The sequence below is a fragment of the Anser cygnoides genome, chromosome 5 (assembly GCF_040182565.1).
Source record: "Anser cygnoides isolate HZ-2024a breed goose chromosome 5, Taihu_goose_T2T_genome, whole genome shotgun sequence".
NCBI lineage: Eukaryota > Metazoa > Chordata > Aves > Anseriformes > Anatidae > Anser > Anser cygnoides.
Window position 1 is genome coordinate 28,627,960 of NC_089877.1, and position 16,893 is coordinate 28,644,852.

At 42.9% G+C, this 16,893-nt stretch overlaps 2 protein-coding genes and 1 long non-coding RNA gene across 8 annotated transcripts in view; 1 reads left to right on the forward strand and 2 right to left on the reverse strand.

Annotated features, from left to right (window-relative positions):
* Nucleotides 1–8: 8 nt before the first annotated feature.
* On the reverse strand, nucleotides 9–5,588 carry LOC106031681 (galectin-related protein A-like). The gene is made up of 4 exons (XM_013174203.3): nucleotides 4,873–5,588; nucleotides 1,986–2,074; nucleotides 1,053–1,227; nucleotides 9–670 (listed from the first exon to the last, which is right to left on the reverse strand). Exons 1-4 carry the CDS (start codon nucleotides 5,086–5,088, stop codon nucleotides 527–529), a joined length of 624 nt encoding a protein of 207 aa, XP_013029657.3. The 5' UTR covers nucleotides 5,089–5,588; the 3' UTR covers nucleotides 9–526.
* A 153-nt stretch (nucleotides 5,589–5,741) lies between these two features.
* Nucleotides 5,742–16,893, forward strand: part of ZFYVE26 (zinc finger FYVE-type containing 26) — a 59,580-nt gene continuing 48,428 nt past the window's right edge. For all 6 annotated transcript variants that reach the window (XM_066997690.1, XM_066997691.1, XM_066997693.1 and 3 more), the window contains exons 1-9: nucleotides 5,742–6,133; nucleotides 6,339–6,551; nucleotides 7,992–8,070; nucleotides 8,904–8,993; nucleotides 10,919–11,468; nucleotides 12,438–12,568; nucleotides 13,428–13,592; nucleotides 14,781–14,869; nucleotides 15,150–15,310. In XM_066997690.1, coding sequence (XP_066853791.1) covers nucleotides 6,361–6,551; nucleotides 7,992–8,070; nucleotides 8,904–8,993; nucleotides 10,919–11,468; nucleotides 12,438–12,568; nucleotides 13,428–13,592; nucleotides 14,781–14,869; nucleotides 15,150–15,310 — 1,456 coding nt within the window. In that variant the 5' untranslated portion in view covers nucleotides 5,742–6,133; nucleotides 6,339–6,360. The remainder of the gene's footprint in view (nucleotides 6,134–6,338; nucleotides 6,552–7,991; nucleotides 8,071–8,903; nucleotides 8,994–10,918; nucleotides 11,469–12,437; nucleotides 12,569–13,427; nucleotides 13,593–14,780; nucleotides 14,870–15,149; nucleotides 15,311–16,893) is intronic.
* On the reverse strand, nucleotides 8,957–10,282 carry LOC136790897 (uncharacterized). Its single transcript, XR_010831764.1, has 3 exons — nucleotides 9,844–10,282; nucleotides 9,666–9,737; nucleotides 8,957–9,319 (listed from the first exon to the last, which is right to left on the reverse strand). It is a non-coding gene; the product is annotated as an uncharacterized lncRNA (long non-coding RNA).

Below are 16,893 nucleotides of genomic sequence, written 5' to 3' on the forward strand. Positions count from 1 at the left end.
GACTGGGATGGTGGTAAGATATTTATTGCTTCATACTGGGAAGCACATATAGCTCATGCTGATTGAGCAGAGCTTCCCGGACAAGCAGTTCTCTCCTGATAATGTGAGACTCATTGGGGCCCTCCAGACTCCCTTGTTCGCTCACAAGGAAATATCCCAATTCCCTTTTCTCATTCTCGATACCTGCACACTGCCCAGTTCTAGTCACACGGGTAACAGCCAGGCCACAACAAAGGATTGAGCTCCATGTCTGGGGCATGAGGGAACCACGAAGATACAGGATACTGCATAGCATCATAAATCTTGCAGTTTAGGAGACCGACACAGTATTTCAGCAGAGGCTCTCTGATCTATCTGGACCAGCCATATCTGGAATTTTTGAGCGTGTATTAGAAAAAAAATGTGTATTTCAAACATATCAGCAAATGAAGAAGACACAGTCCCAGTTCCCCAGAATCAGCCAGGAGGTTGATAGGGGAAAGTACATTTTTCTTTGTCCCATGCTGATATTGTGGTCGCTGTTTATTCAAGCCACTTTGGTAAGCTTGACGTCCCCTGTGATCTGCAAAGCCTTCACCGAGTTCAAGGGCTGAATGCGGTGAGTGAAGTCACAGAGCTGCCGTCCATCAAGCAAGACCCGTATTTGCTGGTGTTCACATAAGAACTCCATCTGCAATGGAAAATGACAGGGGAGGGCTTTAGAGGCCAGCAGCAGAACTGATTTCATCAGCATGACCTTAGAACCCCCATGCAATAAGGACAGTGAAACACAAAGTATACCAATTCTTCTAAAATGCCCATGATAAATAACCTACTCTATGCTGAGGTAATACTATTAAACTCTTTATAGGGAGTTCTCTCAGTAAAACTAGAGAAAGAAATGAATGTCTCCTGTGAGGGCTTGAACTGTTGCTCTCTGTGCCATACTAGACTAGTATGCCAGGGTTGTTAACCTGGCAATTTCAAAAGCTAGCAATTTGAGGTGAAATACATAGCCTTCAGCCCTGCTCTTCTCCTTTTCTTCACCCTACGCATAATACCCCAAAAATTACCTTAAATGTGTCCCCTGCTGTGAATGGGAAGTAGGGAATATTCTTCTCTTCTATCCCCCACTTCCCAGCAATTCGTGCGTTTCGGGTGATGGATTTGTCACTAAAGTTAACTGTAAATAGCATCCCGACATCTTTGTTTGCATCCACTGGATCACAGAGCAGAGTCACTGAAAAGCTAGAAAACAGTTAAATGACTGGGGCTTTCAGAAATGTAAAAGGACATGGGGAACATGGCAGATGCTTGTAAAGACTAGAGACAGCTGTTGATTTTCACACTGAAATGTAGGACTCCTACAGGGACTGTGCACAGGCTTAGAAGCTGCAGAAAGGGCTGAGAACAGGACATTCTTTGTTTCTCTTCCAGTTTCCAGTAGGATTCTAGTGACTTCTGATTTTGCTTTCCCTCTCTTGTGATTGAAATCAAATATTTGTAGATAATTCCAATTTGTGTCCTAAAGGAGGTTATGGAAAACACTTCACTACTGAAAGGGCTGGAATTGATTGCCAAAGATGCAAAAAAAGTGTAATGATAGCACAGTTGCTGTCATCGACTAAACAGAGGAATGGACCTACAATTCCCATGCCAAAACCACTATTTTTTAAGTGGTGTTGATTCCAGCCACCAGTGGACAGCCTAGATATGGATTCTGAATTGCACCTATTCCTGGAAGAGGAATGCCATTTGTTCACCCCCCTCTAGTTCATATTTAGATAAAGACAAGGAGTAGAAAATGCTGGTGGAACAGTCAGAAAGTCCAAATAGTGAATCATTTCTCAACATTCTCATCTTAATTTAAGAGCAGAAAAATTAAATAGAGACGTAAATTATGAATCTGTATGTCTTTCTTCCTCCCAAAGAGCACAGACACTCAAGAAATCTTCTGAATTTAAGGCATGCAGGAGAGCATATGAGAACAGGTGACCCCCACCTACCTCTTGGGATTGGAAGGTACCATCCCTATGACAGTGATTCTCATGGCAGGTCTCAGTCCACCTTTAATTTCACCAACATACCGCTCCACCTACAGGGGACGGGAAACAAGCTGCAGTAGGTTACCTTTGATAGCTTGATTGCATTTTTATATATAAAAGGAATTTTAAAATATCTCCCCCCTAAAGTACTTTTTACGCTTTTAATACGAAGTCCGTCAGTTCTGGTATTGTAGGCAAACAGGAGGGCTGACGTGACCACAATGACTGATGCCGGCCTGGTGGCTGACTGACAGGACCGTCGACCCTGGTGGAGGGTGTCTGACTAAGGACCGCCATACCTGTACCATACCTGACAGACACGTGTGGTCAGTGATTACTGTTGGGACTGCCTGGACAGATGTGATCAGCACCATTGTCAAGGTGAGCCTCCTGCCTCAAGTGACAGGAGCCAGACAACTGCCACACCTCAGACAACCCAGTGATGTGACACAACAGTCTAATGACACAGAAAATCAGGTCATGACAGCGCTCCACAGAGCAGATCAAAAGCTCTGCAGCAGCATGATGCAGGCCATGTGTGAATTTACTCTGTCAGCTCAAATTTGTTAAAAAACATTGCTAGGTTAACTTGGTATCAAAAGGCTTCACACCAGAATGGGTAGTCTCTGTCCTCTGCCAGGACATAAAGCCAGCACAAACTCTGTATTTTGACAGAAACACCACTGTGTCCTCACACCTGATCCCAACCACACTGGTACTGATGGATGACCAGCTAACACATGTACCCCATGCTAATGTTCCCTGGCTGTCATCTTGAGGTAGCTAATCCTCCCTGGCTGTTGTCTTCTTGTGGCCGTGCCACACAAGAAGTGATTTGGCAGAGATGCACTGGCTTTTTGCCGTTGGGAGCAGGAGGTAGGCTGAGGGGCCCTTGGGCAGAGCCAGCAAGCGGAGGTCAATCTCCACACACTCACAGTGCACAGGATGGGTTGGGATAGAGTAAAGGTCAGTTTTATTGTTCAGCCTGGTTCACACTGCTTCCTTGTATTTAGTCAGAAGTTCCATTTCTTCTTTGTATTTATCAGAGGTAGACCCTGATGTGCCTTTAAGTACCTTTAAAATGCCATCACTTTTTGGTGATCTGCTTTTCTCCCGTTTACTGTAGTTGCAATCTCCACTGGAAGACCAGATCCACATTTACTTTTTCCAAGTAATTCTCTGACTGCTTTGAGGGTCAGTGGAGAAACTAATAAAGGCAATGGTTAGCATGGAAAAATAAGAGAGATTTTGGAACCAAATAGTAGGGGCATTCTGCGTACTACGCTGTAGCATGTAATCACTCCAAATGCATCGTTGTTGGAGAGAAGCTGTTGTGAAACACTGAGTGTTAATAGCAGTTTGCATGACACTGATAATTGTCCACGCCAGTGCACGACAGACACTGTTACAGATAAAAAGTGCCTTATCCTTCCAATGTTCCAAAGAAAAACTTCAGACATTTTTTGCTAGAACTGCACAGTATGTGTATCATATAGTAGTTTGGCTATTAGAAGCACTACATTAGTGTGGAAACCTATGGGTTTCCATTCAAGTGTACATAGCTATGGGTATTTCATGCATATTTTCAAGTTCAGATGATTGGAAAATATGTTAGAATTTAATACATTAGAATTCAAAAATGTTAGATGAATGCCAGCTTACTTAATGTGAACACAAATTCAAGATGAAAAATGTTTTACCTATGACTTTAAACAATTTTTCCCTCCTAGATATTTATATCCAGCCAACTTTTACCACATCGCAGATATATTAATATACCCCTAACTCCTAACAACACCAATGTGAGAAGAAGTTAAAGAAAAATCCCTTCAGAAATGACAGCTCTACTGATCGTTGTTAACGATGTACATTCACTCTTGCAGAACTGGGCAGGTGACTCCAGCAGGTATGTTGTAAACCTCGTAACAAAAGCAAAGCATCAGCCACCTGACATTTCTTAGGTGAGGAAACAGCTCCTCAAACAAGGAGTCTGGCTCTAAGGAGACACCTAAAATCAAATTGCATAAACCATAGAATCAGAATGGTTTGGGTTGGAAGGGACCTTAACGATCATCTAATTCCATCCCCCCTGCAGGGACAAGCAGTTGGGCAAGGGCAGACGAGGGCAGGGACACCTTCCACTAGACCAGGTTGCTCCAAGTCCCATCCAATCTGGCCTTAAGTACTTCCAGGGATGGGGCATCCACAGTTTCTCTGGGTAACCTGTTCCAGTGCCTCACCGCCCTCATAGTAAAGAATTTCTTCCTCATGTCTAACCTAAATCTACCCTTTTTTAGTTTAAAACCATTCCCCCTTGTCATATCCCTACACTTCCTGACAAAGAGTGCCCGTCCAGCTTTCCTGTAAGCCCCCTTTAGGTACTGAAAAACTGCAGTGAGGTCTCCCTTCTCCTTCTCTTTTCCAGGCTGAACAACCCCAACTCCCTCAGCCTGTCTTCATAGTGCATGTACTCCAGCCCCTTGACCATCTTTGGTGTAGGTCAAGAAATAGTTTGTGAAGTGCTGCACCATACGAAATACAGTCAATAAAAGCATATGGAATCGTAACTGAATAGATCAAACTGCACAACTGCACGGCTTCAACACTTCCAGCTTTTCCATCACAGCTGAAACAAGCTCAGAGGCATGACTACCCATGTGCCAGCCCTCAGCTGATACCGAGACAACAGCACGGGTGAGAAATACTTAGGACCCCATAGCTGGTAGTGCTGCAAGCTCCTGCAGCACCGTGTGGGCTGTGCAGGTGAGTACCAGCGCATGCATGGGGACACGGCCCCCTTCCCATATTTTCTGTTTGGTAGCCCTTGGGGACCCACTTGCTCACTTACTTTGGGACACCTCTCCTTCTCTGTCATCACTGCTCTGGGCGCACACTGGCCTCCACTGCAGGAGTCCCCGGAGGAGCTTTTGTTTCGTGTGAGGACGCAAACAAACAAAAAGCTCGGAATAAAGGGAGGATGTGGGGTGGTGGTGGTGGTGGTGGTTATCTCTGCCGAGCAGCGCCTGGACGCCTCCCAGCCAAGCAGCTGAGTCACGGCCCCCATGCCTGGTCATGCCCCTCATGTCCCCCTGGGATGCTCAGAAACACCCAGGCTGTGTGGGTGAGAGGGTGGGGAGCCCCTGCGGCACCCTGCCACCCTGCATGGGAGGGCCAGGCGTGCACTTTAGAGGAACACTTAATAACGCACACGTGTGTAAGACATTGTATTTATTTATTTACATACATTTAATGCATTTAAGTATTGTGTCTTTTTATAAAATGCATTTTTATGCTTCTTCCCTCCGTTCTTAAAGGGGTGAATATATATATATATATATGTCATATCTCCCTGTAGAAAGCAGGATATACATGTAAGTGTATAAACATACTCAAGGGATAAATATATATATACGCATCTGAATATCTCTATATGTGTACCTCTCTCTCCCATTCTCTCTGCATAGGGGTATATGATATCTATTCACCCCTTTGGGAGAGGCCAGAAATGGTATCAAACATATCTATATTTACATGTATATTCTGGGATTCTGTGATGTGCTTATGAAGACAAATTTCAGTATTTACGCTCTGTATATGTATGTATACACCCCTATAAGTACACCTCTCTCTTATATTTGTGTGTATACAAATGTAAATGATGTGTTTAGATGTACATAATACACACAGGTACAGAACACGCCCTGTGACCAAACGCGCGCCCACGCCCCCCTCCCCCGCAGCCCCTCAGCGCTGCCCGCCGGGAGCCCGCGCGCTGAGGGGCGGGGGGCGGAGCTTCGCGCGGAAGCCAATCAGAGCCACGAGCGGCCGGAGAAACACGAGAGGCGGGCGTGTGGGCGTGGTTACGGGAGGGGGCGTGGCTCGCGCTGCCCGGACTCTCCCGGCGCCGTTAGGCTCCCCAAAGAAAGATGGCGGCTTATTTACATTCTGCCCCGGCCCCGCCAATGGGCGCCCGCGTGCCCGCCCGGTGCCGCGGTCAGCTGAGGCGGCGCCCAAGATGGCGGCGGCGAGGGCCGGGGCGGCCGGGAGCGGGGCTGCGCTGCGGTAGAGCCCGGCGCCGCCGCGGGGGCCGCGTCCTCCTGCCCCGCCAGGTAACGCGGGCAGCATCTCGCTTGGCCTGGCGGCTGCCGGGCGGTTCCGATCCTTGTCAGCCCGCAGTCCTGGGTAGCAGCGGAGAAGCCCCGGCTGCCCGCTCAGCGTGAAGGAGAAATTCGGGGTGGGATGGGGTGAGGTGGGGTGAGGTGAGGTGGGGTGGGCTCCTCACGGCATCTCTTCGGCGTGTGTCTCCCCGCGCAGGTGCCCCGGCCGTGCGGGGGAGATGCATCCGTTCGGCCGCGAAGAAGCGGCCTCCCAGGAGCGGCTGCTGGGTTTTTTCTGTGAGTGCGTGCGGCGCGGCGGCTGGGGGCTCGCCCAGGCCTGCCTGCCCCAGCTCTGCCGCTGCCCTGCCGGCGGCCCCGAGAAGGTGGAAGCGATCCTGAGGGCGCTCGTAGCGTGTCCCGCGGCGGTGAGGTAAGCCAGGCGCTTCTCCTGTTCAGTGGGTCCGCGTGTGAGGTGGGGAGGAGCAGGTAGCTTAGTGGGTCCTGCAGGAGGCCGGAGGAACCTGGGGAATAGCTCCGGCTTGTGTGCTGAGGGGTGTAGGCAGGCACTTACCTGAACAGTGACGCCTTAGCACTTGGCAGGCTGCTCAGCCTACTGAGGTAGTGAGCTGGGGTCATTTCTGTGGCTGGCATTGTGACTGATACGAGCTTAAAACTATCTGGGAGCTTTTCAGAACTGGCTTTGTTAGATTTTATTGAAGGATAGGAAGGAACATCTGAAACTGTATTCCTCTAATGCTGGACTTGAGTTGGTTTAGAAATGAACCATCAAGATGAGAACTGTAATTATTTAAAATATTTTCTTGCTTCCAGTTCTTGAAAGACCTTCCAACTTCTAAAAATTCAAACTCTAAAAAATTCAGATTATGCTATTAATTTCTTACTTCTCTTGCCCAGGATTTTGAAACAGCATTTAGTTTTGCTTGGGTGTGGTTATTTTTGATTCCTACTTTTTGGTAGTTGCATATGAAGGGTGACTTCCTAGCACTCCAGGGAACACTGGTGTTCAAGGGAAGTTTAAAGCTTAGTGCTGCTCCCCCTCTCCAAGTAGATGATCGCATCTCACGTGAAGATTTGTGCAACACTGTGATAAAGATTCTAGGACTTAGGGCAGTCTAGGGGATGATCATGTGAGACATAAACATATTTGTTTCTTTTTGCCCTTCGTAGTTGGGCTAACACATCTAAAGGCAGTTAGCACTGCTGAGATTTTTAAAGGCTGATGAACTGTCTTCTGCTTTTTCCTTTTCCTAGGTCCTTTCACAATACTGAATATGTTCCTGGACAGTTTAGGTTTTGGAATGTCTGTGTGAGAACTGGAGCACGTGAAAAGCATAGGGAAATTACAAGTGTTTCTGTTTGTTTGATTAGTACAATAGGTTAATTTTAATCTGGACAAAGAGCTACACTTGTGCTACTGTGACATAAGAGTTTGTTTCATTTTGGGGGATAGAACTAGACAGAACAGGAAATAGCAGTTTGGCAAGCAGTCAGATTTCAGAGAAATCTGCTGAAGTGCTGAAAGAGGTCTCTACAGACTGAACTTTAGACCACAAATAAATTTCACTGTTTTGAAGGAAAAACCTATGGCAATAGTTGTTGGTATTTCACAGATCCAAAAGCATTTATTTGCACAGCAGAAATCATTAAGTTAATGTATAAGTAGTACCAATATTATGTTTTCTCTGTTCTTATCCTGTATGACTTTTCTTCAAAGATTTAGTCATCTTTGTTTTTTTTATCATGCACAAAGAAATATATAAATCAAAATGAGCTCTGACAGTGTTTTCCAGGATCTAAGAGATGGGCAGAATGTTGTATAATCCGATATGTGTGTTTATTGCTTTTGTAGATGTGGACAGAATTGCAGCCCCTGGAGAACAGCATGGCTTTGGCTCCTTGTGCTGGAAAAATGGCTTGCAAGGAATCAGGTACAAAAGTTAGCTGTAGCTGACTTCTGAGTGTGAAATGTCTGCGGAGTTGCCTGATTAAAACTATAGGTTTTCCTGATGTTCACGGAATTAAGTTCTCAGGGTAGCTGGAGAGGTCCATTGTTTTAACAAACTTGTCAAGAAACAACTAACTGTTAATCTTTGAAAGTTACTTTCTCTTCTGCATGCTGGAGAAACGTAGGGATGTTTTTATTTTTTTAGGTAATAAAAGTAGCCTCTTTAGCATTGAGCATTTCTGTAATTGGAAAGCATGAGTTTATCAACTTCTGCATTTTTGTAGCACCATTCTTACCATAATAAAGAAGTAATTCAGGCATCAGACAATTCTTTATAAGCTTTAGAGGCTGAAGGAGTATAACTTGTGCTTGCTCTGTTGCTGTTGTCAGAATGACTAGTGTGACCTGCTTCATGAGTAAAAAAGAGTCTTTTTTCCTAGATTATTTTTTTTAAATTGGTACACTGGGTCCTGTGATCATTTTGTGTTTTTTTTAATTCATTTGTCTTTGTCACTACTTAGACTTGCACTTTTTCTTCACTATTTTAGTGAATTGATGGCATTGTAATTCCTGCAAAAGTGTCATTTTTCTCTGTTTCCAAAGTTATGTTTGTCTCTGATTTCTATGGAATCCACTGGTGCAGCAGCAGATTCTAGATGTGCGATCTAGAAGTCTTCAAATGAGAATTAGATATCTTCAGAGACAGATTTGTCTGCCTCAAAAAGTTGATGCAATAGCTAAGATTCAGTTATGATAATACAGGTAAATAAAAGCTATACTGGTTAACATCTTCCCCATTCTTTTATGTTGTTTCAGAAAACTGTTCCAGTTGTTCTTCGGAGAGAAACTGAATTTTTATTGTTCTTGGAAGAATTGCAGAAAGATGTCTCTGAGGAAGTCCTAAAGGTGAGCTGCTTAGCCTGCCCTTCTCATTACCGATATGCAGAATGCCAAACTGTCAGTTTTGGGAATCAAAGTTGATGCTTTCAGCAGCCTTCTTTCCATGAGATATGAATGTGTTATTAATCTTCTAGGCAATTGAAAGAGACTGTAATTCAGCTCCCTGTTTTAACTTAATCCAATGTATCTGGAAGTGATTTCTCTGGTTAGAGAGGAGGCTGTCGACAGGCAAGGAACAAGCTTTTCTTCAAGGTCTTTCTAACATGCTTCAGTACTGATGCCAGCTACTTGTCCCAGTCTGACATCTGTAGATGTCCTAATCACAAAGCCCACTGTGAGCCAAAAGAAACCATAGTCAGCAAGCGCATTTGAAATGTATGTCTATTTGCTTTTTTCCTTCTCCTAAAATCTTGGTTTCCATCACCTCTGCACCTTCCCGCCCTCTCCCTGGGAGGTTTTGAGTGCTGTACTGTTTTTAGTGATATTATTTGCTGATTAGTATGACTGAGATCCAGAAGCCATTTTTCCATTAATTTTTACATACAGACTGCTCTACTTGAGAAACACATTGAAACATGCAAAAATAGATTAATATCAAAAGCAAGTATAGGGCAGAAAATCAGGAGAGCTTCTAACTGTGGAGCTGTCCTAGTATGATGTTGGTTGCAACAGAATTACCTGATGTGGCATATGAAGTGTCCTCGGATGTCACATCCAGTTACATAGGTTCTAACTCGTCAAAGATTTTTTCTAAGAGGAAAATTAAAACTTATTTTCAGAGGCTATTTGGAGCTCCTTAATGTGAATAAGGAAGAGGCAGTCAATATTCCTATAAGGATGCAGAATTAGCACTTACAGGATGAAAGCAAGCAGGCAAGGTAAATAAGGTGACTGTTGATTAAAATAAATCTGTTTAAAGTCTACTGATGACTGATGAATTTGGTGTATGTTACCGTCTAGACTCCAGATCAGATTAGATGAAAGATTGCACCATTATCCGCAGCGTTGCGCAGAAATAGGAGATTCATCAACCTCATCTCTTCATCACAATTTCTTTCAGAGACATGACAGTAGGTAGAGTTACATTTTAATCCAGCAAATAAAAGGAGATTGTGGACTTGTCTTCCAATCCTCTAATTTCTGTACACACGAACCACCTCTCCCCTCCATATTCCCTAAGATGTCTCCTCCAGGTGAGGATAACACACACAGTTACAGAAATAACAGAAGTGCTGCCTAATTGCTATTCAGCTGTTGCTAACTAGAAAGTATAATGGTTGAGTTGTGCCTTGCCTTACTACCCCTCCTTGGGAGTGCTAATTGTTCCTGCTTGTTTGTCTTCCACTGCCTAGTTCTAGAACTGTAGGATTGCTTCTATTAGCAAGAAAAATTAGTGTTGCATAAGAGAGAAGTCAGCAAGATGGCTCAAACTGGCCAACAGATTCAGAAGCCAAGTTTGAAAAATTAGTGTTAATGAGGACAGTGCAGTGGGTAGGTAGATTATACGAATCAAGGAAAGCAGGATTTAAAAAAAAGCCTGGACAGTAAATCATCATGTTCTTACTGACCTAGGAAGATACAGACACGTTAGTGTATTGCGAAGAGATAGAATAGGGTAGTGCATCAGCCGTTCCATAGGAGCCGCTTGTGTGAACTAAGGAATGGGTGTGAACTTGCTTAAGAGCACATGGCCAGCGTAGCGTAGTTGTATGTTATAGGATTCCTTATATTTCGTTGTGTATTCTGGCATATCCACTCTTCTAGGGGGGATACTGGACAAGGTAGACCATATTTAATGGTTTTCCTAGGTAATTTGATTTTTCCAGATTGATTTAACTTCTGGCTTCAAGTTTCTTCTATTGGTAGAAAATAACAATATCACTTATGAAGTCTGAAACGTGTATTTTTCTTTTCTTTTCTTTCCCTGCCAGGAGCTGTTTGAAGCATTTGAATGCACCCTGAACAAGCACACTGCTGACAGGAAAAGGAGAGATGGCTGTTCTCACAGATTCAGTTTGGATGTTGTTTCAGCTCTCCGGAAGCTTTTGTTACGGGCTCCACAGAGGGCACAAGCCCTGCTGGAGTTCTTCCAGGAGGAACAAGGGACACGCGGCTCCTCACTCCAACAATATTGTTCTCTACAAAACATCTTTGTTGAATTTCTTCGCGACTCCTTGAAATCTCTGCAGAGGCTTCAGTGCGGTTCTGAGATTTCAGAAGTAGATCAAAGAGAACTAGTAGATACTATTTATTCTGCTCTCAGTATGGTGACGTTTGAGGTGGAGCATCAGACTGATGAAGTACGACACCTGTTCAGGGAGCTCTTGGATGTATGCTGGGCTGAGGGAAGCCCGCTGAGGGAGGAGAAGCTCCTAAGCTGTATGCTGAGGAAACAGAGCCACGGCCTGTTAAACCTATATAGCAGTGTTCTCATAGAAAGGACAAGAGAAAAATTTCTGGTGTCAAAATCAACAGGAAAAGGTTTGTTTTACCTTTTTTTGTTTGTTTTCATTTATTGTTTAACAAACCTGGTTAGGCATTAGACAGGTAAGTTGTCAAGGAATTGGGCAATTCTTTTGGTAAGAGGTACCTTAACAAGCCATAGAGTCTTGTAAAAGGTGATGCTAAAATGATTAAAAGCAAAGGTCTGGCATAGGAAAACCAGGCTGCTTATGTTTCTGTGGTCTTTGCTGCCTTTTTGTGTGAACGTTTCCTTTGTCACCCCTTACTGTGCTTTATTTTAATCCGCTCAGTGTTTTTCCTGCTGAAGGTCTTGCTTGTAACTGAAAATTGACTTTTCACGTGTATGTAAAATTCTTACTGGTTCAGCTCCAGCTCAGAGTCATCAGTATTGGAGGATGTTTTACTTCAGGCCAATTCATTTCCTTTCACTCACAGGGTTTGCTGAAGGGAAGTTCAGGCTGGTGTGCTGTGGCAGCCTGCCATTTCTGGTAGTAATCACAGTTAGGGCTTCCTCATGGGGTAGAGAAATGGAGATGTGAACGCATTTGCTCTTACTGGGAGTAGTTGAATTTTCACTTGGTACAGATCTGAGAAGTTCCTGTGCTGGACAAGTCTTTGCTAGGCCCTGTAAAGCAGCACAGTGTCTCAGCACAGAAGTGAGAATTCATGCAACATCCAGATAAGATGAGAATGAGGGGAGACAGAAATGCAGTGTGACCTGAGCTAATGCAAACAAGCCATGCACTGAACAGGCTTCCGCTAGGTTAACAACTATCCGGTTTCCTATCTGTCCTCTTTCTTTTCTACCACATTTCTTTGCTTGGCTTTGTCATTATCCAGTAACAATATCTGAGAGTCTGAACTGTTAATATATAACAACTCATTAGTATTCAAGAAAATGCTGAGGATTTCTCAGTTTAAATTAACAACAACCTTCTTTCAAAGGTACCCCTCTGCATTGTAAGGTAATCTGATAATGTTTTTTAGGTTCATCGGAGCAGCTGGATACAGAGCGAGCCATGATGAACTTGTTCTCAGATCCCAAGGAGGTTGCTTCCTGGAAGACTGCGTATTTCTACTGCTTGAGCAGCAGCAAGCACTTTCTGGAACAGATTCTGGTATGGCCATAAAACCATTAAGAGGGAATCCCAGTGGTAGCTGAAGTCAGTCCTTGTATTGACCATATCTTGGTGATGCACAGAGGCTTTTTTCTTTAGATAGTACTTACGAGGATCAATGACTTTTAGGAACAAGAAGATAACTGGTGATAACTCCCCTACTTTTAGCTGTATGATGAACTTAAAGCATTTGACGTGATTTTTTGAAAAGCTCATCTGCATGACGACTGAAGATTAGATCTTTAGGACTTGAGAAGTGCTATGTTCTACTTGCACTTTTGGTGAATGTACCTGTTGATTTACCCTGTGGCCTTGAACTGGTTGCTTTGCTTTTTTGATGCTCGTAGCTGGGGCAGTTGATATTCAGGAATTGGCAAGGTGAAATTTAGTGGTTTAAAGAGCATGAAGTTTTGGCAAAAGATATTCTGGTATGATTTAAATTATTTGAATGTATCTACATGGAAAAAATAGAATCCAGGTAGGTGGTCACTGTTTTAATGTGACTTTAAGTTTTTGAGGTTGAACGTAGTTCCGTTTCTAGACAACCTGCTAAGTCAAGTTTCTTATATAATGCCCTTGGCATAGACATATTCCATAGAAAGATCCTAATGGTAATCTAGTGAAGGATTGTGAGGTGGTTCTATAGGAAACATTTGAAATTATGGTTTTCTTTCCTCATTTTTACTGAAGAGTAATGTGATGGCTTGTAAAATACAAGTTTAGGAAAGTTCCAGATACATTGCTTCACCATTTTAGTGAAACTAATGTTGAAATGTCTCCTCACTTATATAACCTGCCAAGCAAGCATTATGAATCTTTGCATTTTGGAAAGATAAATATTTCTTGTTTTGTTTTCTAGGTGACAGCATTAACTTTACTGAAAAGAGAAGACTTCTCAGGCCTGAGCAGCTTATTGCGGAGAGAATTCAACCCCCTTAGCCGCCTCTTGGTATTGCTAGGATGGACTCACTGTCAAAGCTTGGAATCGGCAAAAGCATTGCTATGGACTCTTCACAAAACTCAGGTAGCCAGCAGAAAGCAAGTGGCAATGTCCTGGTCTGTATCCAGTAAATACAATTTGTTTGCTTAGGTTGTTAGTTCCTGAGTTTTTTTTTCTTTTTCTGGTTTGCCAGAAGAAAAAGCTGCAACCTCAAATTGTGAGAACCTGAATCACGATTTTTCTTTAAACAAAGATATAAAACAGGGAGTTTCCAGTGACCATTTTAATCTTTCTTAAAAGGGAACTTAAACTAAGATGTCAGTTTGGCATAGATAACAGCATTGAACACTTGCCTTTCTTCTTACTCCTCAGCCATGATGCGAGTATGATTTTGCAGGTGATTGTGAAAGTTCATCTTACGTGAGCTGTTCAGCCCTTCGCTGTTAATGTAAGAGAGAAAATGTCAGTAACAGTCTATGACTAATTTTGAAAAGAGCCAGGGGATGTTTGATCAATGTCATTTTGCTCAGTGGATAGTGATTAATTCTAGTCACAACTAACGTGTTAAGTAACTGGGGAGCTTGGAAATTTCCCAGAGCCATTTTCAAAGTAAGGTGGTCAATCATAGGAGCTGTGACTGAAAGATCCACTTTATTTGGAAGGAGTCTTCCTCTTCAAAGTAGAGTGTTGGTTCTAACTCTGGGCATGTAGTTGTAGCTCAGATGATGTCTGCCTACAGGCAAGTGGCTCGAATGACAGATGTGGTCAGACAGGGAGCCCTGTGCTGCTGGATCCTTGGGGCAGATCTAGTCTAGTATTGCCTTAAGCAAATTACCATGTAATGTCTGTTCAGTAGCCTCTGCAAAGTGGAAGTCTCAGATCTAGTTTTAACAGGTAGGCATTGTAGTAGAAGAGCACACGGAAAGGAGAAGTGTCTGCTGCCCAGTTTATCATCTGTTCTGCTATGTAATTAGTTCTAGAGGTTAAAGTCTGTTTTAAAAATCATGAGTTTTGTTTTTGAAAGCTAACCTTGAAAAGGGATGTAGACACCTTTCCATGATTTGTAGATGGAATGGAGGCTGATTTCGATGCTCCTTCATAATAGATCGTCTTTTGCTGCCTTTGTAACAGAATTGGGAATTTTCTGCACTTGAAAGTTATCCCTGGGATTAAGGAGTCTTATGAACACCACACCTGTGACATAGGCTTGGTTCTGCTGCTTGACAAGAGGATTTGTTGTAAAGGGATTCTTTTGTTTGTCTTTCCATTTAGGATCTGTGCAATGATTCGGTACTAAAAGATTTCTGCGATGGGCTCTGGGCTCAAGTGGAAGTTCTTGAATGGTGCATACAGCAAAACAGGTAAAATAGAAGAAGTCTTTCCAAACGATCTTGCAAAAGCTGCCTATTAGTCAATTTATGTATGCAAGTAGAAATTGTGCTCTTTTCTGTGAATTTTGGCAAATAATCTCATGACTGCTTATTGCAAGCTCTTAAAAGTGTGTCATGGGCATTACTTACACTATTTGTTTTACTTTAAATGCTGTAGTTTTGTTGAATTTGAATTAGAGAGGGGATATATCTTGAATCACGGCTGAAAGACCTAAATCTGTGTGCCACCTCTTTGTTTGTTCTCTTGCAGTATTACTATCCCAAGGAAGGTTCTTTTGCAACACTTGCACAGTCTAGATTGCCACACTGCAGTGTACTCTCTCCATCACCTCACTAATCTTCTTACACTGAATGAAGAGGATGTTATTGAGCTGCTTCAAAAAGTTCCTGCTAGAGACCAACAGTCACAGGGTAAATGCGTAGGATAATGAGAACACAGGAAAACCCCTGAGCAGCACATACTTGGTGTATCAGTATTTCTGCCAGGAAGAGTCTGTTCTTTTGACCTACTACTGAATAGGGAAGATACTGTTTATCAGTTCTTTTGTGGGAGAAAACTAGAGAGCATGTAGAAATTACTTTAGATTTCTTTGGAAACTAAATTGTCTCCAAAGGAGTTGTGAGATCTCTCTTGATCTTGCAAGGCTAGACCTCTGAAAGAGTCTTTTCAAGTATCTATCAAGACTTTGCACGTGCTCAGAATGTATTCATACTTCCTACCAGTTTGTTTCAGAAAAGGTATTTAATGGTCTTCCTCTTGTTGCTTTAAACTGAGTTAATTCTAAAACTATCTTATGTGTTGTTCACTGTCACTTACATATTGTATAACACCCTTAGCTGGATCAGTAAGTATATATTTTGGATTTCAGCTATCTGTGCACCAACGATATTGGTGCACAATATTGGTGCATCAATTTGAAACCAACGAGCAAAAACAAATGAAACTGGCAATATCTTATACTGTAACATCTTCACTTTGAAAAGATACAAAATGGTGGTGGTTTTTTTTTCCCCTTTTAATATTAAATCTTAGTAAATCTACTTTAATGTTAAAATCCGTAAGACTTAACTACAGTCTGTCTTTACATCACTCTTTCCTTGTTTCTCTCATTTCCCATGTTCCAGATTGGTGCCTAAAATTACTTGAGATTACCAAGCATGTTAGTTCACTTAGAAGTGGCTGTTCTTGTACGCTTGTTTGATTGCAGCTTATTCTTTTCTGTCAAAAATATTTCAACAACAGGAAGAGGCAGACCTGTCAGATCTTCTGGGGGCTGCATGACTAGCAAATAAGCTACAGTGTGGTTTCTCTTCTTTTTTTCAGATCACTTTAATTTACGGAACTAGTTAACGGAAGACAAATTCTCCCTCTCTTTTCAGTAAAATTCAGATAATTCTATAAACACAGTTTAACAGAATCTCCTTTAAAATTATGTATTTTGAAATTTAAAGAGAGGATTGGAGTCATGAAGTTTAGATTTGTCTGACTTGATAGTGCTAACAGGCATTTTTCTCTCCTCACCCCTCTCTCTTTCCGTTCTTCCTCTTTTAACACACATCTGTTAGCTGCAGTAGTGAAACTGAAGTAGTGAGACCATTTGACAGCTGTATGCAGGCACCCTTCAGATCATAGAATCATTGAATGGTGTGGGTTGGAAGTGACGTTAAAGATCACCTAGTTCCAACCCTGCTGCCATGGGCAGGGACACCTCCCACCAGACCGGCTTGCCCAAAGCCCCATCCAGCCTGGCCTTGAACTCTTCCAGGAATGGGGCATCCACAGCTTCTCTGGTAACCTGTTCCAGTGCCTCACCACCCTCATAGTGAAGGATTTCCTCCTAAGGTCTAATCTAAATCTGCCCTCTTTTAGTTTAAAGACATTACTTTGTGTCCTATCACTACACTCCCTGATAGAGACCCTCTGTTCTCCAGATTAGTGCATAAAACGAGTTTGTGTGTGATCAGTCTCAGTAACAAAAGAAATTTCTACATGA

What these genes read in the sequence shown, in the direction of transcription:
- LOC106031681 (XM_013174203.3), bottom strand. Translation starts at nt 5,088, where the DNA reads ATGGGGGCCGTGACTCAGCTGCTTGGCTGGGAGGCGTCCAGGCGCTGC. An exon ending in GTACCTTCCAATCCCAAGAG is followed by an intron (nt 1,228 to 1,985) that starts GTAGGTGGGGGT and finishes ACTGTTTTCTAG; the next exon opens with CTTTTCAGTGACTCTGCTCT. An exon ending in CAGCAGGGGACACATTTAAG is followed by an intron (nt 671 to 1,052) that starts GTAATTTTTGGG and finishes TTTCCATTGCAG; the next exon opens with ATGGAGTTCTTATGTGAACA.